General features: G+C 43.8%; 1 protein-coding gene across 1 annotated transcript in view; it reads left to right on the top strand.

The window, feature by feature from the left end:
- The first annotated feature begins 602 nt into the window (after window positions 1-602).
- The window catches only part of LOC132379257 (pro-neuregulin-4, membrane-bound isoform-like), a 37,976-nt gene continuing 12,247 nt past the window's right edge, over window positions 603-26,331 (top strand). Inside the window, exons 1-3 of the mRNA XM_059946959.1 lie at window positions 603-634; window positions 9,596-9,640; window positions 26,037-26,124. Coding sequence (XP_059802942.1) covers window positions 9,628-9,640; window positions 26,037-26,124 — 101 coding nt within the window. The 5' untranslated portion in view covers window positions 603-634; window positions 9,596-9,627. The remainder of the gene's footprint in view (window positions 635-9,595; window positions 9,641-26,036; window positions 26,125-26,331) is intronic.

The raw sequence follows: 26,331 nt of genomic DNA, 5'->3' as shown, positions 1-26,331 counted from the left end.
ACTAACCTGTCTAAAACAGGCTACGGTTACTTGTACAAACTAGTTACACACTGACATGTCTCAATAAGTGGGTCTCTTATGATGTTATACATTATTCCAAAACTACCTCACCTGGGGTTACAGTCTTCCATGGAAAGTCTATCATCCTGGCTATTCGTGCTCAGTCTTGAAGTCCTTCAAGGTTTCCTCTGCCACTCTATTATCTCTCAGAAATAGTTCTCAAGGAGAAGCCAGAGAGAGATTTGATTGATTTGGTCTGATTGGGCTATCAGCCAACCAGAGGATTGTGTGAATGAGGAAGTACTGTACTGCAGAACATAAGAAGTCTAGCACCAGCAGAGAGTTGGAGCCAGCAGGATCAGCAAGGCAAACTCCTGCCAAAGTGGTCTTCTGAAGAACCGAACGTGAAACACTGCCCCAGTTTGATGCTTGGTTTAATCCTGTTCTATTTGAAACTGAGATTCGTGAGGAAAGGTGTGGAAAATTACTTCCAGCAGTCTGAACTCAGTTCTCTCACACCCACAAGCTTACACCTCTCTCGGAGTGAAGACAATTCCAAGCACTAGTCATGCCTTAGGCTGATTTTTAAAGGATCTGCAAGAGGTGCCATTGCGGGCAAAAGGCTGTGTAACAAGTAAGTGAAGGACCTCTGTTGCTTTACCGGGGGAACGTTAGAGAAGGGGGCTACTTTGTGAATATAGTAAGCTAGAGGCTTGAATTAATGAACTGAAAATGTGAGTTCCTATGCCATTAAGACAGTTGGAGAGTTCAAATTCAGCTTATTAGGTAAAAATTAGTGTCAGTAATGGTGATCATGAAATAACTATATTAGCATAAAACTCTGTCCCATTTCCATTTGTTCTGCAGAGAGGGAAATCTGCCTCCTAGCTGGTCTGAGCTTCTCGTTAATCCAGACCTTACGTGAGACCTGTTGTGCTGAGACCACTGTATTGGTTCCAGAAGACATCTCACCTGTAAATTATCAAAGGGACAGGCGATCAGTGCTGACTTTCTCTCCACCCTGAACAATACGCTTAAAAAATGTTGAATGTCAGCGTTTGGCCCCACCTTTCAAAGCTGCAACTTCAAAGCTGAAGTTTCAACTTCAGTGAAAGGGGCATATCAACTGATGCCCAGCAACTTGTGCTTTGTATGGGACTACTGGGGAGAAGGCACACTATATGGACCACTCCAAAGGGTTTTGAGGGATTAACACGTCCTGGGGCATAAAATCCAGTGGGACTCTGGCTCCGTTTTCCATCTGCCCAGAATTAAGTGTTGGCTGGAGCGTAGTGCAAAGAACCTCGGTCTCTGAATGGAACATCTGGGTCGAAATGCTGGACACACTCAGCAGGTCAGGCAGCATCACTAGGGTAGGTTACAGAGTTAACATCTCAGGTCAGGGAAATGCGTTGGAAATGCGTGAAAACAAATGCTGCAGTTGGAAATGCGTGAAAACAAATGCTGCAGAGAGGGAAGGAAACACACAGGGTGTCGACCAAAGTTAGCAAAGTAACAATTATTCTGGATTTGTTCACCCTTGGCTATCCTATTCCAAAAAAAAAGATGTGTCTCTCCAGATTTCCCTTCATAATCCACTAAACCCCAATGATGCTCCAAAGTCATAAAAGGCTTCTCTAGTGACGAATGAGAAAAAGCTCCCATAACATGATAATGATAAGATAATTTGTTTATGGTAATATTAATTCACTTTGGAGGGTCGGATTTGAAAGCAGAATACAGGGTTAATGGATTCTTAACAATGTGGAGGAATAGCGAGATCTTGGGGTCCATGCCCGCATTATTACACATCCAAAATTGTTGCACCAGTTGATAGGGTGGTTAAGAAGGTGTATGGTGCGTCAGCCTTCATTAGTTGGGGGATTCAGTTCAAGAGCCATTATATAATATTGTGGCTCTATAAAACTCTGGTTAGACTAGAACTGGAATATTGTGTTCAACTCTGGTTGCATCATTATAGGAAGCATGTGGAAGATTTAGAGAGTGTAGAGGAGATTTACCAGGATGCAGCCTGGATGAGAGAGTATACCATATGAGGATAGGTTGAGTGAGCTAGAATTTTCTCTTTGGAGTGAAGGAGGATGAGGGGTGACTTCATAGAGATGTACAAGATGATAAGAGGCACAGATCAAGTAGCTAACTTTATCACAGGGCAGAAATGGCTAATTCCTGGGGAGCGTAATTTTAAGGTGATTGGGGAATGTCAGAGGTAAGTTTTTTTTTACACTGTGAGTTGTGGGTTTGTGGAACTCTCTGCTGGGATGGTGGTAGAGGCAGGTATATTTGGGGCATTTAATAAACTCATAGATAGGCACATGGATGATAGGAAAATAGAGGGCTATGTAGGAGGGAAGGGTTATACAAATCTTACAGTAGGTTAAAAGGTCAGCATAACATGGATGCAGGAAAGAAATATGGATGGTTGTTTGCCTCCCAGGTGCCAGGGTCCGGGATGTTTCTGATCATGTTACAATATCCTGAAATGGGAAGGTGAACAGCCAGAGGTCATGGTACATTTTGGTACCAACGACATAGGTAGGAAAAGGGAGGAGGTCCTAAAAACAGACTACAGGGAGTTAGGAAGGAAGTTGAGAAGCAGGATCTCAAAGGTAGTAATCTCGGGATTACTGCCTGTACCACACGACAGTGAGAATAGGAATAGAGTGAGGTGGAGGATAAGTGCATGGCTGAGGGAGGGAGCAGGGAGCAAGGATTCAGATTTCTGGATCATTGGGACTTCTTTTGGGGCAGGCATGACCTGTACAAAAAGGACTTGTTGCACTTGAATCCCAGGTGGATCAATATCCTGGTGGGGAGGTTTGCAAAGGCTACTGGGGAGTGTTTAAACTAGAATTGCTGGGGGCTGGGAACTGAACTGAAGAGGTAGAGGAAGGGACAGTTGGCTCACAAATAGAGAAAGCTTGGAGACAGTGTGAGATGGAGAATAGGTAGGTGATAGAGAAGGAATGTGCTCAGACCGATGGTTTGAGATGTGTCTATTTTAATGCAAAAAAGCATCATGAACAAAGCAGATGAGCTTAGAGTGTGGATCAGCACTTGGAGCTATGATGTTGTGGCCATTACAGAGACTTGGATGGCTCAGGGACAGGAATGGTTACTCAGAGTGTCAGGCTTTAGATGTTTTAGAAAGGACAGAGAGGAAGGCAAAAGAGGTGGAGGTGTGGCACTGTTGATTAGAGATAATGTCACAGCTGCAGAAAATTCAGATTCAGATTCAGTTTATTGTCACTTAGAAACTACAAATACAATGCAGTTAAAAATTGAGACAACGTTCTCCAGAATGATATCACGAGAAAGCACAAAACAGACCACACAAGAAAAACCACATAACGTTTGGTAATCCCCAATCCAGAGTCCGGAGAGGCTGCTGCATATCGATATCGCGCTACCGTCTTAGCACGTTCCCCAGAAAGGAACTACAAACCCATCAGACAAACCTAAAACTACAAGACCTACACAAAACCACATAGTTACATATAGTTATAGTTAACATATAGTTTCAACAGTGCAGACAATACCATTATTGATAAAAGACTAACTGACAAAGACCACATAATTATAACACATAGTTTCAACAGTGCAAAGCAATACCGTAATCTGATAAAGAGCAGTCCGTGGCACGGTTTAAAAGGAGGAAGTCATGGAGGGATTGTCCATGGAGTCTCTATGGGTGAAAGTTAGAAACAGAAAGGTGTCAATACCTCTACTGGGTGTTTTGTATAGACCACCCAATAGTAACAGGGATATCAAGGAGCAGATAGGGAGACAGATTCTGGAAAGGTGTAACAATAACAAGGTTGTTGTGGGAGCTTTAAGTTTCCCAAATCTCGATTGGTATGTCCCTAGAGCGAGGGGTTTAGATGAGCTGGAGTTGGTTAGGTGTGTTCAAGAAGGTTTCCTGACACAATATGTAGATAAGCCTACAAGAGGAAAGGCTGTACTTGATCTGATATTGGGAAATAAACCTGGTCAGGTGTCAGTTCTCTCAGTGGGAGAGCATTTTGGAGATAGTGATACAATTCTATCTCCTTTACCAGAGCATTAGTGAAGGATAGGAAGGTGTTTAATTGGAGTAAGGGGAAATATGAAGCTATCAGGCAGGAACTTGGAAGCATAGATTTGGAACGGATGTTCTCAGGGAAGTGTATGGCAGAAATGTGGCAAATAATCAGGGGATATTTGCATGGCATTTTGTGTAGGTGCATTCCAATGAGACAGGGGAAGGATGGTAGGGTACAGGAACTCTGGTGTACAGAGGCTGTTGAAAATCTAGTGAAGAAGAAAAGAAAAACTTATGAAAGGTTCAAAAACTAGGTAATGATAGAGATCTAGAAGATTCTAAGGCTAGCAGGAAGGAGCTTAAGAATGAAATTAGAGAACCAGAAGGGGCTATGAGAAGAAATTGGCCAGCAGAATTAAGGAAAACCTCAAGGCATTTGACAAGTATGTGAAGAGCCAGAGGATAAGATATGAGAGAATAGGACCAATCAAGTGTGACAGTGGAAAAGTGTGTATGGAACCACAGGAGATAGCAGAGATATTTAATGAATTCTTTGCTTCAGTATTCACTATGGAAAAAGATCTTGGCGATTGTAGAGATGACTTACAGCGGATTGAAAAGCTTGACCATATAGACATTAAGAAAGAGGATTTGCTGGAGCTTTTGGAAAGCATCAAGTTGGATAAGTCTCCGGGACCAGATGAGATGGATCCCAGGCTACTGTGGGAGGCAAGGGAGGAGATTGCTGAACCTCTGGCGATGATCTTTGCATCATCAATGGGGACGGGAGAGGTTCCAGAGGATTGGAGGGTTGTGGGTGTTGTTCCCTTATTCAAGAAAGGGAGTAGAGATAGCCCAAGAAATTATAGACCAGTGAGTCTTACTTTGGTTGATGGAAAAGATCCTGAGATGCAGGATTTATGAACATTTGGAGAGGCATGATATGATTAGGAATAGTCAGCATGGTTTTGTCAAAGGCAAATCATGCCTTATGAGCCTGATTGAATTGTTTGAAGATGTGACTGAACACATTGATGAAGGTAGAGCAGTAGATGTAGTGTATATGGATTACAGCAAGGTATTTGATAAGGTAACCCATGCAAGGCTTATTGAGAAAGTAAGGAGGCATGGAATCCAAGGGGACCTTGCTTCGTTGATCCAGAATTAGCTTGCTCACAGAAGGCAAAGAGTGGTTATAGATGGGTCATATTCTGCATGGAGGTCAGTGACCAGTGGTATGCCTCAGGGATCTGTTCTGGGACCTCTTCTCTTTGTGATCTTTGTAAATGACCTGGATGAGGAAGTGGAGGGATGGGTTAGTAAATTTGCTGATGACACAAAGATTGAGGGTGTTGTAGATAGTGTGGAGGGCTGTCCGAGGTTACAGTGGGACATCGATAGGATGCAAAACTGGGCTGAGAAGTGGCAGATGGACTTCAACCTAGATAAGTGTGAGGTGGTTCATTTTGGTAGGTCAAATATGATGGCAGAATATAGTATTAATGGTAAGACTCTTGGCAATGTGAAAGATCAGAGGGATCTTGGGGTCCGAGTCCATAGGACACTCAAAGCAGCTGTGCAGGTTGTCTCTGTGGTTAAGAAGGCATACGGTGTATTGGCCTTCTTCAATTGTGGGATTGAGTTCAAGAGCTGAGAGGTAATGTTACAACTATATAGGACCCTGGTCAGACCCCACTTGGAGTACTATGGTCAGTTCTGGTCTCCTCACTACAGGCAGGATGTGGAAACTATAGAAAGGGTGCAGAGGAGATTTACAAGGATGTTGCCTGGATTGGAGAGCATGCCTTATGAGAATAGGTTGAGTGAACTCTGCTTTTTCTCCTTGGAGCATTGGAGGATGAGAGGTGACCTGATAGAGGTGTATAAGAAGATGAAAGGCATTGATTGTGTGGATAGTCAGAGCCTTTTTTCCAGGGCTGAAATGGCTAGCACAAGAGGGCACAGTTTTAAGGTGCTTGGACGTAGGTACAGAGGAGATGTCAGGGGTAAGTTTTTTATGCAGAGAGTGGTGTGTGGAATGGGCTGCCAGCAACGGTGGTGGAGGCAGATACGATAGAGTCTTTAAAGAGACTCCTGGATAGGTTCATGGAACTTAGAAAATTAGAGGGCTATGGGTAACCTCAGGTAAATTCTAAAGTAAGTACATGTTTCAGCACAGCATTGTGGGCCGAAGGGCCTGTATTGTGCTGTAGGTTTTCTATGTTTCTAACATTGTGGGCCAAAGGGCCTGTCCTGTGTTTTAGTGTTCTATGTTCTTTTGAATCGATATTGAACAGGGTGTTGAGGGGAAACAGTGCCACGAATTCTCGGCACCTGAGGGAGAAGGTGGGTGTCAGTTTAATGCATAAAAGGCTCTCAGAAGACCAATTCTCAAATAGGGTAGCGCTAACATAGTAGATACCAGAGTGTAGGAAGTGTAGAGTATTGGTTTATTACGGTCACATGTACAAAGGTACAGTGAAAAGTTTATCTTGTGTACTGTTCATACAGATTAAATCATTACACTGAAGTAGAATAACAATGCAAAATAAAGTGTAACAGCTGCAAAGTGCAGAACAGGTTGACAATATGGTGCAAGATCAGAATCAGAATCAGGTTTAATATCACCAGCATACGTCGTGAAATTTGTTAACTTTGCGGCAGCAGTACAATGCATTGTATAATAATAGAGAGAGGGAAAAAATGTGAATTACAGTAAATTAGTTAAATTAAATACATAATGCAAAAAAAAATAGAAATAATACAAGTAATGAGGTAGTTTTCATGGGTTCAATGGGTCCTTTCAGAAATTGAATGGCAGAGGGAAAGAAGCTGTTCCTGAATCGTTGAGTGTGTGCCTTCAGTCTTCTGTACCACCTTCCTGATGGTAGCAATGAATCAAGGAATGACCTGGGTGATGGGGGTCTTAAATGATGGATGTGACTTTTTTGTGGTATCACCTCTTAAAGATGTCCTGGATACTACAGAGGCTTGTGCCCATGATGAAGCTGACTAAGTTTACAACTCTTTGCAGCTTACTTTGAACCTGTGCAGTAGTCAACCAACAACACCCACCCCCACCCATAGCAGACGGTGGTGCAACTAGTTAGAATGTTGTTCATGGTACATCTGTAGAAATTTGAGAGCATTTTCAGTGACATACCAAATCTTCTCAGACTCCAAATGAATTATAGCCTCTCTCTTTAAGAAATTCATATTATCACAAGGTATTTTGTTTGCTGCTCACCAGGGAACACCAATAACTGAACTTGTTTACATTACTGAAGGTGGATTCAGAAGAACAGATAACAAAAATAAAAGCACTGTGCTGGAAGCCAAAAGTTTTCAACTTGAAGTTTCATCTCCATCACTCATCAACCTCCATGGTTTCCATCACTATCAATGCATTTCCAACATCAGACACATGCTCCCCTCCCCTTTCAGCACTCTGATGAGTCTGCCTCCACCTTGTCCTCATCGAGCAATCTTTCGTCTCCAACCACTCCCCTTCTTAGGACACTTTCCCACGTAACCACAGGAGATGCATTGCCTACTCGATGTGAGACCACAACTCCTGACTCGGACTGACTCCACTGAGTCAAGGCTAATGTACTGTGTGATCTTCTGATGCTTTTGCTGGGTGTTGGTGAGGACAAGATCAAAATCAGGATGAGGACTATGCTTGGGGGTGGGGGTGGAACATCCTGCCAATGGAATGGGTTGTTGATGTTCACTCTGGAGCTGCTGAGTGGAGTGAGCTTATGCACAGACACAGTTAACATCTTTGTCATGAAATGTAGATGATTATTGACTAAAAAGCAGAGCAAGAGAGATGATTCAGTGGTGAATGATAACATCAACAATGGACCACAAAATAACAAGCCATGAGGGGCTACAAAATGAGAGAGCACAGAAACTATGAACAATAAGCAACAAGGTTGGGCAAGGAGAGTGAAAGCTTAGAGCAAATGGTTGAAGCAGGCTGGTTCAATGAGTGAACAAGGACCGTGGGGTCAAACAGGCTGCAGGTGATGAGTCTAGAATGAGTGGCGTGTGAATCTCACTAGCTAGGGGGAGACTGTCAGGTGCTTGCAGATGCAGTGGGACTAGACCTAACAGGCTTCAGGAGAGGAGATGAAGAATGATTAAGAGAAAATACAAGAGCAGGGATGTGATGCTGAGGCTTTATAAGGCACTGGTGAGGCCTCACCTTGAGTATTGTGAACAGTTTTGGGCTCTTCATCTCGGAAGAGTTGTGCTGACATTGGAGAGGGTCCAAAGGAGGTTCACAAGGATGATTCCAGGAATGAAAGGGTTGTCACACAGGAAACGTTTGATGGCTCTGGGTCTGTACTCGCTGGAATTTAGAAGGATGAGGGGGGATCTCATTGAAACCTTTCAGATGTTGAAAGGTCTAGACAGAGTAGATGTGAAAAGGATGTTTCCCATGGTAGGAGAGTCTAGGACAAGAGGGCACAGCGTCAAGATAGAGGGGCCCCCCCTTTCAAAATAGAGATATGGAGAAATTTCTTTAGCCAAAGTATGGTGAATTTGTGGAAATTTTTTGCCACATGCAGCTGTGGAGGCCAGGTCGTTGGGTGTATTTAAGGCAGAGATCGATAGGTTCTTGATTGGACATGGCATCAAAGGTTACGGGGAAAAGGCCAGGAAATGGGGTTAAGGAGGAGGAAAAAAAGGATCAGCCATGATTGAATGGCAAAGCAGACTTGGTGGGCCAAATGGCCTAATTCTGCTCCTATGTCTAATGGTCTCATGGGCTTAAACCTGTGTGGTGGGCTGGTGGAGGAGCTGAGTACAGCCAGGACCATTCTAGGCAGATTGAGAAGCAACCCAAGCATCTCGGCAAATCATATGGCTCAGAGTCAACTTTCCTTTTTACAATATTGCTGTGAAATGCCTTGGTTTTATGACATTAAAGATTCTGTGCATCCTAAATAGAGTCAATTTACTGGCTCTAATTTTGTCAATTACAGTGATAAAGATACAATAGAGAGAAAAGGGCAGAAGGGCACAGAAAGATAGTGAATCTCCATCAGTTGTGACCTAGAACATGACCCTTGGTGACCTCTGAAGTCAAATGACAGCATTTGTTAAACTTAGCAAAATCCACTGTTGGACCTGATGATATTGATCTAGGTTCTAAGTCAAGAATCAGGCATAATACTTAATGATTGCAGCAAGTGTATTAAGTATTACAAGAACAAAGAATGAACGATGAAGACAAGGCAAAGAAAAATAAGTTTTGGCTGTCTCATACCCATTCTAGAGATAACAGCATTTCAGTGATAACAATTAACCTATCAAATGGCCAGATACAAGTTGAGTGACACCTGCTGCACAAAAACCGAGAAAATCCTAGAACATTTAGAATCAGTCATACGACTATTGGAAAATTCACTGAACAGTCACATGGATATAGGTGATTAAATAAAGATTATAACCAAGCACAGGAAAGTTAAACTACAAGAAATTCAACATCAGGAGCACCATTCCTTCTGAAGCATTCTAAACTGGTCCTTCCATTCCTTTCAGGGAGAATTGTGGATCGAAAAGACAATAGTGACATGGAGACACCAGGTAAGGAGTGTTGGTGACATCTGGGATTTGTGGGATAAGATCACTTCTTAAGCAGCAAAGATCACTTGATGTAGCTGAATTATCAGAACATGTTGTGATCATATATTAATAAAACATAGAAACAGGCCCTTCAACCCAGCAGGCTAACAACCATTAACTACCAATACACACTGACCCCATTTTACTCTCCCCACGGCCTGATAAACAACACATCTCCCCATTAGATCCTACCACTCATCTACAAACTGAGCACAGTAGTGAACTTACCTACCATTCACCCTCGATAGAGTGGATGTGGAGAAGTAGTGGGGGAGTCTGGGACTAGAGGACACAGATACAGTGGATGTGGAGAGGTAGTGGGGAAGTCTGGGACTAGAGGACACAGATACAGTGGATGTGGAGAGGTAGTGGGGGAGTCTGGGACTAGAGGACACAGATACAGTGGATGTGGAGAGGTAGTGGGGGAGTCTGGGACTAGAGGACACAGATACAGTGGATGTGGAGAGGTAGTGGGGGAGTCTGGGACTAGAGGACATAGATACAGTGGATGTGGAGAGGTAGTGGGGGAGTCTGGGACTAGAGGACACAGATACAGTGGATGTGGAGAGGTAGTGGGGAAGTCTGGGACTAGAGGACATAGATACAGTGGATGTGGAGAGGTAGTGGGGGAGTCTGGGACTAGAGGACACAGATACAGTGGATGTGGAGAGGTAGTGGGGGAGTCTGGGACTAGAGGACACAGATACAGTGGATGTGGAGAGGTAGTGGGGGAGTCTGGGACTAGAGGACACAGATACAGTGGATGTGGAGAGGAAGTGGGGAAGTCTGGGACTAGAGGACATAGATACAGTGGATGTGGAGAGGTAGTGGGGGAGTCTGGGACTAGAGGACACAGATACAGTGGATGTGGAGAGGTAGTGGGGGAGTCTGGGACTAGAGGACACAGATACAGTGGATGTGGAGAGGTAGTGGGGGAGTCTGGGACTAGAGGACACAGATACAGTGGATGTGGAGAGGTAGTGGGGGAGTCTGGGACTAGAGGACACAGATACAGTGGATGTGGAGAGGTAGTGGCCTATGGTGGGAGAGCCTCAGACCAGAGGACACAGCCTCAGAATAGAGGGGCGTCCCTTTAGAACGGAGGTCAGCCAGAGGACGGTGAACCTGTAGAATCTGTTGCCATGAAGGTGGCTTTGGAGGCCAAGTCTTAGCGTATATTCAAGCCAGAGTTTGACAGATTCTTGATCGGTCAGGACATGAAGGGATGCGGGGAGATGACAGGAGGTTGCGGGCTGAGAAGGAAAATGGATCGGTCATGATGAAATGGTGGAGCAGGCTCAGCAGGCCAAATGGCCTAATTCTTATGGTTTACCAACCCCCACATGTTTGGGATGCAGAAGGAAACCAGAGTACCCAGAGGAGACACAGGTGGTCACAAGGAGAGGGTGCCATCTCCGCTTAAACAGGTCAGGACTGAACCAGGTCTCTGACAACATGAGGCAGCAGCTCTGCGAGGTGTGCCCCAGTGCCACTCCGATTAGTGTTAAGTTTACAATCAACAAATATTAAACATTCCCCCTTCCCACCCCACCAAATCCTCCAAGTCAAAGTGTTATTAAAGTTCTTATGTGTCACAAAGTTCATTGACACCCATTTTCTGCCAGGCATTTACAAGAAAACGAAGAAATATATTAAAATTTATGAAAAACTATATATGTAGACTGACTAAAAACTAATGTGTAAAGAAAGACAAATAGTGCAAGTAAAAAAAATAGATAATACTGAGAAGATGAATTGTAGAGTCTTTGAAAGTGAGTCTGTAGGTTATGGAGTCTGTTCAGAGTTGATGTGAGTGAACTTATCCATGCCAGTTCAGGAGCCTGATGGTTGAAGGATAATAACTGCTCCTCAACCTGGTGGTGTGGGATCCAAGGCTTCTTTATCTCCTGCTTGATGGCTGCAGCAATAAGAGATCATGGCCTGGATGGTCAGGTCCTTGATGATGGATGCTGCTTATTTCATGCTCTTCCACAACCATTGTGTGGACCCTCACTCTGTCATGATTTCACAGAGCAGAATTTGCTCTGGTGACTCTCCAGTGCTCAAAACTCCTCTGTGAGCCTGCACTGCAATGTTGACAGGCTTGCCCACTCAGCCAGGTGAACATGAGGCCATCCTATCTAATCCCCAGTCCTGCACTGTGGCAGAGCTCTCACTGTGCCCCAGGACACTGGGGTGTAGAGGTACTTCAAGTTTATTTATCATGTGGACATCGAAATATCCAGTGAAATGTACTAGCAACCAACACACCCAAGTGTGTGCTGGGGACAGTCCACAAGTGTCGTCCCACATTCCGGTGCCAACTCAGAATTCCCACAATGCCTGGCAGAGAAACGTAGAACACAACAAGCAACAACAACAAAACAATCCTCGTTCCTCCCTCCTGCCCACCCATGTACATACACAGTCCTTTAGCCCCAGGACACGTCGCCTTCTTCGGCACTCAGCCCCCAGCGGACTCACAGATTTTAGCATACACGGGGCTCTGGTCAATAGGCCTTGACCTCCAGAGATGCAATTCAACTCTCGGTCCTTGATCCTAGGCATTCACTGTACCTTCTGCATGGGAACTTCATCATTCACCAGCACGCCGGACCTTCGAATGTCTTTCAGGTGTATCTATCAGAGTCTCCACCTACTCCCTCAGGCAGCAGTGAAAAATCCCTTGCTACTTTTTTGAAGAGGAATGTAGGAGCAATCCTGTGTCCTGTGCAAATATCCAAATCGGGGACAGAAGTAGGCCACCTAGTCCCTCCATCCAATCGGATGTTTAATAAGATCACGGCTGACTCTATGTTCCCATCTAGCCTTATGTTAGCCTTCATTCAAGTTCAATGGTGCAATTGAACCCGCATCCACCACTTCTGCAGGCAGCTCGCTCCACACTCTCATCACCCTCTATATGAAGAAAATCCTCCTCAGGTTCCCCTTAAACATTTCACCTTTTGCCCTTAACCACAACTTCTAGTTCTAGTCTCACCCAATCTCAGTGGAAAAAGCCCTATCAATACCCCTCATAATATTCTATACCTCTATCAAATCTACCCTCATTCTCCTATTCTGCAGGGAATAAAGTCTTAACCTATTCAGTCTTTCCCTATAAACGTGGCATGGCACAGTGGTGAAATGGTTAGCAGAATGCTTTACAGCACAGGCAACCTGAGTTCAATTCCCACCACTGCCTGGAAGTTTGTACGTTCTGCCCATGACTGCGTGGGTTTTCTCCAGGTGCTCCAGTTTCCTCCCACAGTCCAAAGACGTCCTGGTTCATAGGTTAATTGGTTATTGTAAATTGTCTTGTGATTAGGCTATAATTGAATCAGGGGTTGCTGGCAGGCAAGGCCTATTCCATGCTGTATCTCAATAAATAAATAAACCCCAGTTTCCTCATAAAATAACTTACTCATTCTGGTTACCAGTCCAGTAAACCTCTGCAGAACAGATCCCAATGCAGTGACATCCATCCTCATACAGGGAAACCAACACTGTGTAAAGTAATCCAGACTCTAAACCAGGGGTGGGCAAACTTTTTGACTTGAGGGCCACAAAGGGTTCTAAAATTTGACAGGGGGAGACGGACCAGGAGCAGATGGACGGAGTGTTTTGGTAATACACCTCATAAGAGAAAATAAAATATCATGGGATATGTAGAAAACATGTGCTTTAATTTCAATTGAAAATGAACAAATGCATTACAACAAAATATCTGTCTTTGAAGTCCCATGGTATTTAGCTATTTATTGAAATGACTTTTAAAATTCTGAAAATTAAATGAATGAAATACAGCTTTTTTAAATAGTAACAGTTATTATTTTAAAGCACTGAAAATTCTGTTATCCTTCAAGATATTATCATCATCACTCTCCTCCTGACTGTCTTTATTTCAAAAACGGTAGGAGATGCAGGTCTACTTGTCCTGCTCCTTCTTATTCAATTGTCCCCTGTGCCAAAACTCAACAACGACCCGCACAATGACAGAACAGTGACAGCGCGCCAGTATGCGGAGCGCATTATTTGATCTGGAGCGCATTTTTTATTTTGAGAACGTACGTGTACCTGCGCAATACTCATGTCCATCACTTAACAGAAATGACATGTAACATGTAAGGCTTATTGAAAAAAAATATTTTCAAATGCATTTTTTACATAACACAAGGAAGAAACTTATTTTTAATTTCAGTGGGAACAGTGTTGTTGGTCTCCCTTTTTAGCCAGCGCATCAAAGTCTGGATTTAGTTTTGTTGTGGCGAATCTCAGGATGGATCTGAAGTGTTGATCAGTTAACTTGGATCTGTGGCTGGCTTTGTTGATGTTCATGACGCTGAACGCCTGTTCACACAAATAGGTCGAGCTGAACAAAGAGTAAAGCGCAAATGTGGAGTAATACGCTGCACCTCAACAAAGGTCAATGTGTAGCGGTGTGCTACATGCAGCGCTAAAATTACGACACGGAGTCGGTAACTGCAGTCGAAGAAAAAAACTTTATTCGAAATCCCCAGCCTCACTTTTAAGCCTCCCTCAACCTGCCCCCCTGCGCACAGGCTCCAAAGCTCTGTGCTCGCAAATCCCCGTAGGCTATCTCCCTTCGCCGGAACGCTGGCTAATTGGGAGCCGGGTCGGATGTGCCAGGAAATGGGTCGCCACAAATGTATATAGAGTGCGTCATCTATTGGGAAAACGCCAGAATTGCGGGGAAAAAAACGTTAACAAGGTTTATTAATATAATTTCATCAAGTTCTGCGGGCCGGATTAAAGAGCTTAACGGGCCACATATGGCCCGCGGGCCATAGTTTGCCCATGCCTGCCCTAAACAGAAGCATGAGCTCACAAACAGGAAAAAATCTGCATCAACACACACAAAATGCTGGAGGAACTCAGCAGACCAGGCAGCATCCGTGGAAAAGAGTACAGTTGACGTTTCGGGCTGAGGTCCCTCACCTGGTGAAAGGTCTCGGCCTGATCATCGACTGTACTCTTTTCCACAGATGCTGCCTGGCCTGTTGTGTTCCTCTAGCATTTTGTGTGAGAACTGTGACCTCGCTACTTTTGCACTTATTTCCTACGGTCATAAAGATAACATTCCATCAATGTCCCGAATTACTTACTCTAGCCTTTTCCAAATTATGCATTTGGTCACCCAGAATCACTCTACATTTGAGTTGGGCAATCTCTCACCATTTAGAAAAGATAAGAAAAATGTTATGTTTTCCCTCATTACACTGCAACTATATATTTACCCATTCACAATCTTTCCACATCCCATAGAAACCTCCTTATATCATCTTCATAAATCACCATCCTAGCTACCTTTATGCCATTAGCAAAGCTAGCAACAACAGCATCAGATTCTTCTGTGCCATTCTTAAGCTTGGTGGTGTGGCCGGTAGTGCTGTGCCTCATAATTCAAGAGTACTGGGTTTAATACTAAATTCAGTTATTATCTGTATTCCTTTAGCCCATTAAGTATGTGCCAGTCACCACTAATCCTTTTGCTGGCTCCTTCCCTTCTCCACTCACAGTCCTTTGACCATGAGGCTTCCCGCAAAGACTTTGGATTCCTCCCAGTTCTGAAAGATGTGCTGATTGCTTGTTCTATTGGCCACCCAGTGCAGTGGGAAGTTGATGGAATTGAGTGAAAATATAGGTTATAGGAAATAAATGTGGGGAGAATGCATTGATGGGATTACTCTGAGAGCCAAAATAGACTCAATGGGCCAAATGGCCTTTTTCCTTATCATAAGAAAAATAATATAAATTGTAAATCACAGAAGGGTGAGAACCACACGATGCCATCCAGAAACAAACCATTTATGCTGTTAGGTGTATTCTGGAATCTGTTATATAGCAAAATACTAACTTCAGCTACCAATCTTTAGGCCTGAGTGTGGATTGTAGATTAAATTTCAAATGCAGCCCTGGACAATAGTTTCCAGGAGCTGTTTGGACTCCAGTTAATTGAAAACCAGCCAATATTGAATAACATTAATTTTGGGTGTGTGGAGTGTGGGTGAGAACAATGGTGTGAACATTATATGTAATTCAAAGGAAGTATTGTAGATAGATAGTAACTAAAGAAACGTCCTTTGATCTTTAGCATAAAATGTCATGTAATATTGGGTTGAACAGGCCCCTTTCACCGAGAGTGTCTCATTTTGTTGAATAAAACACTTCTGTATCCACCAGCTTCAGTCTCTTTCTGGTGACTTTGTTCATGTTACAATGTATGACTTCTCTGTTTTCTATAAGTCCCCCAGTCTCTCGTCACACCAAAATGTCACCTCATACACCATGAGCTTTATTTTCCACAATAACCTTTGAAATGGAAGCAATGTGGAATTTTGATTCACACAAGACCCTTATCAAACTCCTTCAGAAGATCTATAGTACAGTACATCCTACATTTTAGTAAACCTGTTCTACATCCCTTTAACTACAGCACATTACCTTGTCAATGAACTCCAATAAATTGGTCAAACAAGATTTCTTTTTCATAAAACCATGTTGGCCTGGTCTTGGCACTATTCTTCATAGAGTCAATAGGCCCTTTGGCCCATCATATCTATACTGACCACAAAGCATCCATGTTTGCACTAAACCCACCTTTTTCCAGTCTCAGTTCCAATGCAAGGCTTTGGCCCAAATATCAACAGTCCCTCCCCACCCAACCCTCCACAGATGCTGCTCGACCTGCTGAGATCCTCCAGCAGACTGTGTGTTCCTCCAGATTCCAGCATAAGGCCATAAGACATAGGATCAGAATTAGGCCATTCAGCCCATCAGGTCTACGCCACCATTCCATCATGGCTGATTTTTTATCTCTCTCAACCCCTCTCCCGCCTTCTCCCTGTAACCTATGACGCCCTAACAAATTAAAAACAAATTAAATCTCCACTTTAAATACACTCAAAGACTTGGCCTCCACCACCTTCCGTGGTAATGAATTCTAAAGATTCTTTACCCTCTGGCTAAAGAAATTCCTCCTCATCTCTGTTCTAAATGGACATCCTTCTATTCTGAGGCAATGCCCTCTGGTCATAAACTCACTCATTACAGGAAACAACTTCTCCACATCTATGTTATTTAGGCCTTTCAATATTCAATAGTTTTCAATGTGATCCTCCCTCATTCTTCTAAACTCAAGACAGTACAGGCCCAGAGCCATCAAATACTCCTTATATGTTAATCCTTTTATTCCTGGAATCTACACCTTTATTCCTTCTACCGAAGTGCATGATCATACATTTCCCTAAACTATATTCCATCTGCCACCTCTTTGCCCATTCTCCCAGTCTGTCCAGTCGGTCCCTCTCTGCCTCTCTCCCCTTTCAACTTTCTGCTTCTTTATCTCTACAGTTCTTTCATGCTTATCCCCTCCCCCTCCCCCTTTATCTTTCCTCTGATTGGCTTTCCACCTGGCGCCTCTAGGCCCTACCCTCTCCCCTATCTCTATTACTGGCCTTCGGCCCTCTCTTCCCCCCTCCCCCCCCCATTCCTGATTTTATCGTGTTTCTATCCATGCTAATACCTTTCCTGTAATATCATGGGCTCCTGTATTGTTAAACAGCCTCATGCGCACCTTGTCAAAAGCCTTCTGAAAATCCAAATAAACTACATCCCCTGACTCTCCTTTGTCTATTCTGATTGTACCTGCAGCCTGTGTCTCCACATACACCAATCCCACACTAAAGCATTTTGTTCTTCCCACATTCCCATCAACTCCCTCTGCATCCTCCCTCTCACCTGCCCACCAGGACCAGTTCTTCTAGTAACCAATTCAACCATCAACCAGCCTATTTTTGGGAAGTGGGAGGAAGCCAGAAGAAACTCACTCAGTCCTGATGAGAACGTGCAGACTCCACACTGTGAAACAAGATTGAATCCAAATAGCAGGAGCTGTGGGACAGAGGCTCTGCTAGCTGCACCACTGTCCCTGTAGTGGCCAATGCCATGGAACCATGCAGAGCAGAGTAAGGCCCATCAAGTCTGCTCCTCCATCTCATCATGACTGATCCATTTTCCCTCTCAGCCCCTACCTCCTGCCTTCATTCCCTTACTATACAAGAGTCTATCAACCTTTGTCTTAAATATACTCAAAAACTTGTCCTCCACAGCCACCTGTAGTAACGAAGGCCACAGATTCACCACTCTCTGGCGAAAGAAATTCTTCCTCATCTCTGTTCTAACTGGACACCCCTCAATTCTGAGCTGTGTCCTCTGGTCTTAGACTTCCCCAGCAAAGGAAACATCCTTTCCACATCTGCTCTATCAAGGCATATCCTCCAAAACTTATCCTCCAACTTATCCTCCAATTGACAAACACAGTGATATGCTTACCTATTGGGTACTAAAATCTAGAACGAAAATGTCATCTCACAACATAATACATACATGGCTGATTCAGAAGAATTGCAGAACTTAAGTAAAGTTACACATTTGGTCTCAGCCCTGAAGAAGGATTTTGGCCCAAAATTTCGACTATCTATTCATTTCCATGAAGGTTGCCAGACCTTCTGACTTTCACCAACACTTTGTGTGTGTTGCTCCAGATTTCCAGCACCTGCAGACTTTTCCATGTTTAGAATATTTGATTTACAGGATTCTCGTGTCAACGAGACCTGAGATTTGAACTCATGATTGCAGCAATGTTTTGAAAAAGCACTGTGCTGCCAGAGGCATTGTGTTTTTGACAAGCTATTGAAGTATGATATGTCAGCTTGTTGCTACAAGCAAAATTCTGTGTTGCTTTAGTAAGAAGGGCATGAGGTCCCAAAGTTGTCTTGCACAATGTCCTTCCTGCAGCCAACATCTCCACAAAAAAAAACGATGAAGCAATAGTCCAGCTTATTGTGGACTATATGACAGAGGAACAGAATATGGCTAATCGGAACATTCTTGTGTGATCCTGCTGTATGTAAATTTGATTTCTGAAGACTGGGAGGATTGAAATATGAATCTGAAGTTCCCTTCTGAAGCTGAGCTCAGAAGATTTCTGGGTCCTTGATGATCTTTTATGGTTCCTTGCTGAGCTCAAGTAGAATTTTGTCGTAAGATAAAGAATGTCAGTATGAGGAAATGGAATATGTTATTCTCAGACCCTCGAGTTATCTAGATTGTGCACTCAAAACACTCCCTGTTGCATCAGTGAGCTTTACATTTGCTACATCAGAAATTCTGAGTGAGCCTGGTGACTAAATTTTACGTTGAAGCGCAGGGAATCTTTAATCGGAAGGCTTATTTGCATTTGCTCTCCCTCATTTATAATGATAGCAAGGTCATTTATAATGATCGACTTCAAAGAAACCCACACCACTCACACCCCCCCCCCCATATTGGCGGCACAGTGGCATGAACTCCAGCGAGTGCACATCTAGCACAACATCTCATGGTCTCAGATCACATCTTCCGCAATGCCTTGACTTTGAGGCTGAAGGCCAATACTCAGACAGAGAGATTCCTAGCGTACTGCGTCACTGTGCGGTACGGTAAGGAACCTGCACTGAGGCAGACAGAGAGGGCTCTACAATGGGTAGTTAAAATCTCCCCACGCATCACCAGCCTACCCACCATCGAGAAAGCATATACAGAAAGGTGCCAGAAAAAGGCCAGCGATATCACAAAGAATCCCACCCACCCTGCTCATGGACTGTTTGGCCCCACTCCCATCAGGGAAGAGGCTATGCAGTATCCACACCAGGACCACCAGATTCAGAAACAGTAACTTCCCCAAGTCATCAGGCTGATTAACCCCCCCTCCGCCAATGCAACAACCCCACCACCACTACATACACATCACCAAGTGCCATTGTGATACATCAGTCTTTGTGTATTACAGTTACTGTACATGTACATTGTGTTTTATAGGACTGGTTTGTATTGATTGCTTTTTTTGTGTTCTTCATGCTTTTTGTGTTTTTTAAAAAATTTTGCATCAGATCTGGAATAACAATCACTTCATTCACCTGTACAATCACGTCCTGAAGTACGAATAACAATAAACAATCTTGAATCTAGAACAGAAACTTGGGTTTAGATGGTACCCATTAAATGTACTAAAATGTCCAGTGTGCTTATACGAAGCATCGTCAACCAGAGAAATAGATCTCAGTCCAGGTGACTGGCTCAAGGAGCTGATTCTGGAAGTAGGAGTCGACTTTTTAGCCAAAGCCGTTCATCAGTTGGACTGTTTATTCCCCTCTATAGATGCTGAGTTCCTCCAGCATTTGGTGTCAGTGTTATTCGAGATTCCCAGCATCTGCAGAATCTCTTGTGCCTTTAGCTTTATCAGGCAGAGATCAGCGAGCTCTGGGCTGATATGTTTACAGCAGTGCTGCTAATTGGGATACAGAGGAGCAGAGTGTTGAGGATTACAAGTTTATCAAATAAGAAAATGTCAAGAAGGAAATACTGTATACCACCAAAGTGGGGGCTAGAATGTCAGACTACGGGTTTTCCACCCATCCCCATTCGAACCTTGAGAAATCACTACAAAGAGGATACTAGCCACTTTGGCAGCATAGTAATTAGTGCAATTCTTTACAGTGCCAGTGATCACCATAAGGCATAGGAGCAGAATTATGCCATTTGGCCCATCAAGTCTGCTCTATCATTCAACCATGGCTCATCCTTTTTTCCCTTCCTCCGTCCCACTCCCTAGCCTTCTCCCCGTAACCTTTGATGCCCTGTCCAATCAAGAACCTATCAAGCTTGGCCTTAAATACACCCAACGACCTGGCCTCCACAGCTGCCTGTGGTAACAATTCCACAAATTCACCACCCTCTGGCTAAAGAAGTTTCTCTGCATCTCTGTTTTAAATGCTGGCCAGTGGTGTAGTGGCATCAGCACCAGACTTCAGAGCAAAGGCTCAAATCCAGCCAGCTCCCTTGCCCGCTTTCTATCCGGGCTGGGTTGAGTGTCGAGCTAGTAACTTGGCCTCGTAAAAATAAGAAAGCCTGCTAAAAAAAAAAAATGCTGTCACGACGCTGTTAAGGGCTTTCTTCTTCTTCTTTTTTAAATGGACACCCCTCTATCCTGAGGCTGTGCCTTCTTGTCCTAGAATCCCCCACCATGGGAAACATCCATTCCACATCTACTCTGTCTCGGCCTTTCAACATTTGAAAGGTTTCATTGAGATCATCCCTCATCCTTCTGAATTCCAGCGAGTACAGACCCAGAGCCATCAAACGTTCCTCATGTGATAACCTTTTAATTCCTGGAATCATCCTTGTGAACCTCCCTTGGACTCTCTCCAATGCCAGCAAATCTTTTTCTAGATGAGGAGCCCAAAATTGTTCACAACACTCAAGGTGAGGCCTCACCAGTGTCTTATTCAGCCTCAGCATCACATTCCTCCTCTTGTATTCTAGACCTCTTGAAATGAATGCTATCATTGCATTTGCCTTCCTCACCACTGACTCAACATGCAAATTAAACTTTAGGGTGTTCTGCACAAGGACTCACAAGTTCCATTGCATCATAGATTTTTGGATTTTCTCCGGGTTTAGAAAATAGTCTATACATTTATTTCTACTACCAAAGTGCATGACCATGCACTTTCCAACATTGCATTTCATTTTACCACTTTCTTGCCCATTCTTCTAATCTAAGTCCTTCTGCAGTCTACCTGTTTCCTCAACACAATCTGCCCCTCCACCAATCTTCATATCATCTGGAAATGTGGCAACAAAGCAATCTATTCCATCATCTAAATCGTTGATATACAGCATAAAAAGAAGCGGTCCCACCACCAACCCCTGCAGAACACTGTGAGTCACTCTCAGCCGACCAGAAAAGGATCCTTTTATTCCCACTTGCTGCCTCACAGGTCAAACCCCACTGCGGTCTGTAAGGAGTTTGTATGTCCTCCCCGTAACCATGTCCATTTCCCCTGGGTGCTGATGTTTCCTCCCACATTCCAAAGACATATGGTTAAGCTCAGGGTAGGGTTAGTGATTTGGGGGTATGCTATGTTGTGACACTAGCAGAATACCCCAAGCACAATGCCCAGATTGTGCTGGCCATTGACGAAAATGATACATTTCACTGTTTGTTTCAATGCACATGTAACAAATAAGGCCAATCAGAATGCACCCCTGGGTCAATGAGGGGCAGGGGTAACCTCTGGAGAATTCTCTGACTGTCAGCTATGTCTTCAACTTCACCATAAAGTTCTCCACCTTCCTTAGCTCCATTGAAGCCACTCATTTTGACCTAAGTGGTCTGGTACCAAATTTGGTTGGCAATATTCCAGAAAAATCTTTCCCTCCTTGAAGGTGCTACATAAATAAATGTTGTTGTTACCCTTGTATGTAAGGAGGACTCAGATAAGGCATTTAAAGATGTATGAATGGATTTAGAACTTCAGCAACTGCTGTCTGCAAATTCACTTTTGTCATACATAATGTAAGCTCAGCCCCAGCAAAGAACCAATCCTTTTCTCTCTTGAAGACGATAAAGCTTCACCAGAACACCCTACAACAGGGGTTCCCAACCTTTTCAATGCCATGGACCCCTGCCATTAACTCAGAGGTCCGAGGTCCTCGGGCAGGGAACCCTTGCCCTACGATATGAAATTGTGGCCAGCGCATCACTTTACAGCACCGGCAATCAGGGTATGATTCCTGCCGGTGCCTGTTAGGAGTTTATACCTTCTCATCATGACCACATTTCCTCCCATATTTCAAAGATGTACAGACCAGGGTTAGTGGGTAGTGGGCACATGATGTTGACACTTGCAACTGGACATTTGCAACTGCCCCAGCACAATAGTTGCTAATTTGTTTTGATGCAAATGATGGATTTCACTGGATGTTTTGATGTTTGTGTGACATTTAAAGTTCATCTTATCTTCTCCTGAAACTCATCATACCAGGTGCCATTATGATATGATTGAATCAGGTTGATAAGTTGCAATGTTTAATACTCTAAATGTACCTTTTAATTAAGATCCACGAATCCTTTTCAAAGAACCCTGGCTCACTAACCATTTTGGAATGCTTCTTTGGAACATTGGGCTCTTTGGCAATCTCATATTTGCTGCAAAAGATATCAGTGAGCAAACAATTTCCAACTGCAGGTTACCACACGCCTCCACTAGAATAGTGAGCCCATATATCAAGGTGGAAACAAGGAAGATGAAAAGAATTAATTTCCTTTTGGTTTGAGAACAGTTAGTGAAAGGCATGACCAGAACTGGCATGGCCAGACACAACGTTCTTTAATCTAATTTCTTCTCATCTGTTAATTCACCCATAAAGTGTAGTTTGTTGGCTTTGGTTCCCCGTTCACATATATTTAAATCCCCTCAGTTTCCCCAGCCTCACCTCCATGCTAATTTCTTCCAACTCTACAGTTTTTTATGATCTGCACCTTCCTACAATTCTATTTTTTTTGACTATCGCAATACTCATCCCCAATTTGGTCCCACATCACTGGTGGCAATGCACCAGCCCCTACGGAGGGGAGATCAGGGGAAAGGGTGAGCAGTTTCAAGTCTCTGGGTGTCAACATCTTTGAAGACCTAACCTGGCCTAACATATTGATGCAATTAGAAGAAGGCACATCAGTGGCTATATTTCATTAGGGGTTGAGGCGATTTGGGATGTCTCCGAAAACTCTAGTAGATTTCTACAAATATACCGTGGTGATATATATACACGCGCACACACTCACACACACTCTCTCTCACACACACACATATATATATAGATAGACACATACACACATACATATACATACTGTGAGCGTACCAGGCATAGTAGTTCTTTTTCCCTTATCACAGCTCTTTGCCCCAACTTTTGGTCACATGATGTAATTGGCTTGATGACAATCTCGCAACCTACAGTATAATTAAAATTCACCTGATACCTGACTAGGTTCATTTGCGAGTTACCTTGAACTTAAGTTCTCTGGTTACTGTCTCTCCAATAGAAACAGGTTATTTCTTATCCACTTCATTAAAACCGTTCATTTTTTGCCACCTTAATTAAATCTCCCATTAACAGTGAAATACAAAACATCAAAGAAACTGTAAATCTGAAAAAATACACAAAATCATTGGTCCGTGACAACAGCTCTCTCAAGGTTGCCATACAGGTTGATAGGGTGGTTAAGAAGGCATACAGTGTTTTCCCCTTAATTAGTCAGGGTTGGGTTCAAGAGGCATGAGGTAATGTTGCAGCACTACAAAATCTGATTAGATCACACTTGGAGTATTGTGTTCATTTCTGGTTGGCTCATGGTAGGAAGGATGTGGAAGGTATTGAGAGGATGCAGAGGAGATGTATCAGGATGCTGACAATTAGCGAGCATGGCTGAAGAGGATAGATTAAATGAGCTGGGGGGTTTTCTCTTTGGAGTGAAAGGGAAGTGACTTGATAGAGGTGTACAAGATGAGAAGAGTCATAAGTTGAGTGGATTGCTAGAGATATTTTCCTCCAAGGGTGGATATGGTTAATACGAAGGGGCATAATTTTAAGGTGATTGGTGGAAAGTATGGGGGGAGGATGTCAAAGGTCTTTTTACACAGAGTGTGGTGGGTACTGTTCTGTTTTATGTTCAAAAAATGCTGGGAATGTGCAACAGGTTAGACAGTATTGTGGAGAGAGACACCTCAGATATTAAACCTGTTTCTCTCTCTGTGGCACAGCTACCTCACAATCCCAGCCTCCCGGGTTCAGTCCTGACCCCCTGTGTTGACCGGGTGGTGCTTCTATGTTTTTGCTGTAAGCGTACAGATTTCCCCAGTTCTTCTGGTTTCCTCCCACAGCCTAAAGGTGTGCAGTTTGTTAGGTAACTGGGCATTGAAAATTGCCCCTGGGGTGTAGGTGAATGACGGAGTCTTGTGAAGTAAATGGAAATGTGGGGAGAATAAAACCAAATTAGTACTGGATCAGTGTAAATAAATGCTTAGTGGTTGCTACAGAATCAATTAATGGGTCAGCATTGGTCCATTTGCACTAGATAGTCATAACCTGAGCTATTTCTGTGTGCAACCATGCAATTGAAATATAGTGTTCTTCACAACCACAGATTCAGATTATTTACCACATTGAGTGAGATGCATCGTTTGCATTAACATCCAAGGATGTGCTGAAGGCAGCCCACGTTTTGCCACAAATTTCAGTATCAACGTAGCATTTCCACAGTGTTCAGCAGAACCACACAACACAAACTGAGATAACAACAGCAAAGCAATTCCCTTTCCCACGCACAATCACAATCTGGCATCCAAGCCCCGACTCTCAGGATCTCAGATACTGGGCCTCTAACTTTGCACTTTGTGGACCTCAGAAAACACTGATCTTGGGTTTGACTCCTGACATCTAAACTCGGATGGACAATGGACCTCCAATCCCGCTGGCCCGGGGACTCACCGGACCCCCAATCCTGGTGGCCTGGGGGATCACCGGCCTCTGTGACTCCTGCCCGTACAGACCTCCCTCCCTGGATTCGCCAATATGGGGATCACTGGTCTCTTCAGAGGCTGCTGACTTTCAACGGCAGACCACTCTGACCCAGGTTCCAAACACCAGCTCCTGCTCCTAACTCATTTATTGCTCCTGACCCTAGCTCCCTCTTATCCCCGTCCCTAAACCCTAACCTGTTTCTGTGCTGTTGACTCTGTGACTCTATAATTCCGTGTTGTCCCTAAAACCATTCCTACAAAGCTAAAAATTCAACTGTCTAAGCCACAACGTCAACAGAATGCAGAGGTCTCGGAGCATTTTAAAACAAATATAACACTTTAGAGATGCAGCCACTCTTGAAGGAAACACCATAGCGACCAAGGCCCTCCACTGGTTGGGGTCAACCATGGAAGCTGCCTCCTAGCTGTCTGTGTGATATTCAAGCCAGGTCAATAAGATATGGAGAGCTGTTGCCCTTGCAGCAGACTCCCCCTCTCCACGTAGCTGATGAGACCAAAGGAACGGGAGGGACCGATACAGTTTGGCACCAGTGGCATTGCAGGGGTTGCCAGTCAGCGTTGAACTCAATGTAGGACAGCTTTAGGAACTCCAAACTAGAGCAAGTGTTCAAACAATGCCTAGGCTGGGGTAAGTATAAGAAAACATAGCCCTGATGAAGGGTCTCGGCCCGAAACGTCGACTGTTTATTCCCATACATAGATGCTGCCTGACCTGCTGAGCTCCTCCAGCACATTGAGTGTACTGCTCTAGATTTCCAGCATTTGCAGTGCCTCTTGTGTCTAAAATGTAGTCCAGGTTTCATGGTCAAAACAAAATAGGGTAAAATACACTCCTTGTTCTTTTTGTTTTTTGTTCTTTGAAGAGCTTGTATGCCAATCCCTAATTTTGGATTCTCTCTTAATCCTCTCAGCACACGGGGAGCTCTGTCCCGATAGCTACAATTACTACTGTCTTAATGGAGGCACCTGCTACATTCTGGTATCCACACCCTTCTGCTGGTAAGTCAAATCCTCTCTGGCAATGAATCCATAGTCAGCCCACACGAACAGAGTGAAGGCCTGCAGATCCAAGCTGTGGCAATGGAGGTCCTTGCCATCAAGGACATTTTCAAGAGGTGTTGCCTCAAGAATACAACATTCAGCATTAAGAACCCTCACTATTCAGGACATACCCTCTTTACGTTACTACATCAGGAACAGTTCCTT

Source organism: Hypanus sabinus, chromosome 21 (genome assembly GCF_030144855.1).
Source record: "Hypanus sabinus isolate sHypSab1 chromosome 21, sHypSab1.hap1, whole genome shotgun sequence".
Classification (NCBI taxonomy): Eukaryota; Metazoa; Chordata; class Chondrichthyes; order Myliobatiformes; family Dasyatidae; genus Hypanus; species Hypanus sabinus.
The sequence above is the reverse complement of the archived record's forward strand: the minus strand, read 5'-3'. Positions and strand labels throughout refer to the sequence as shown.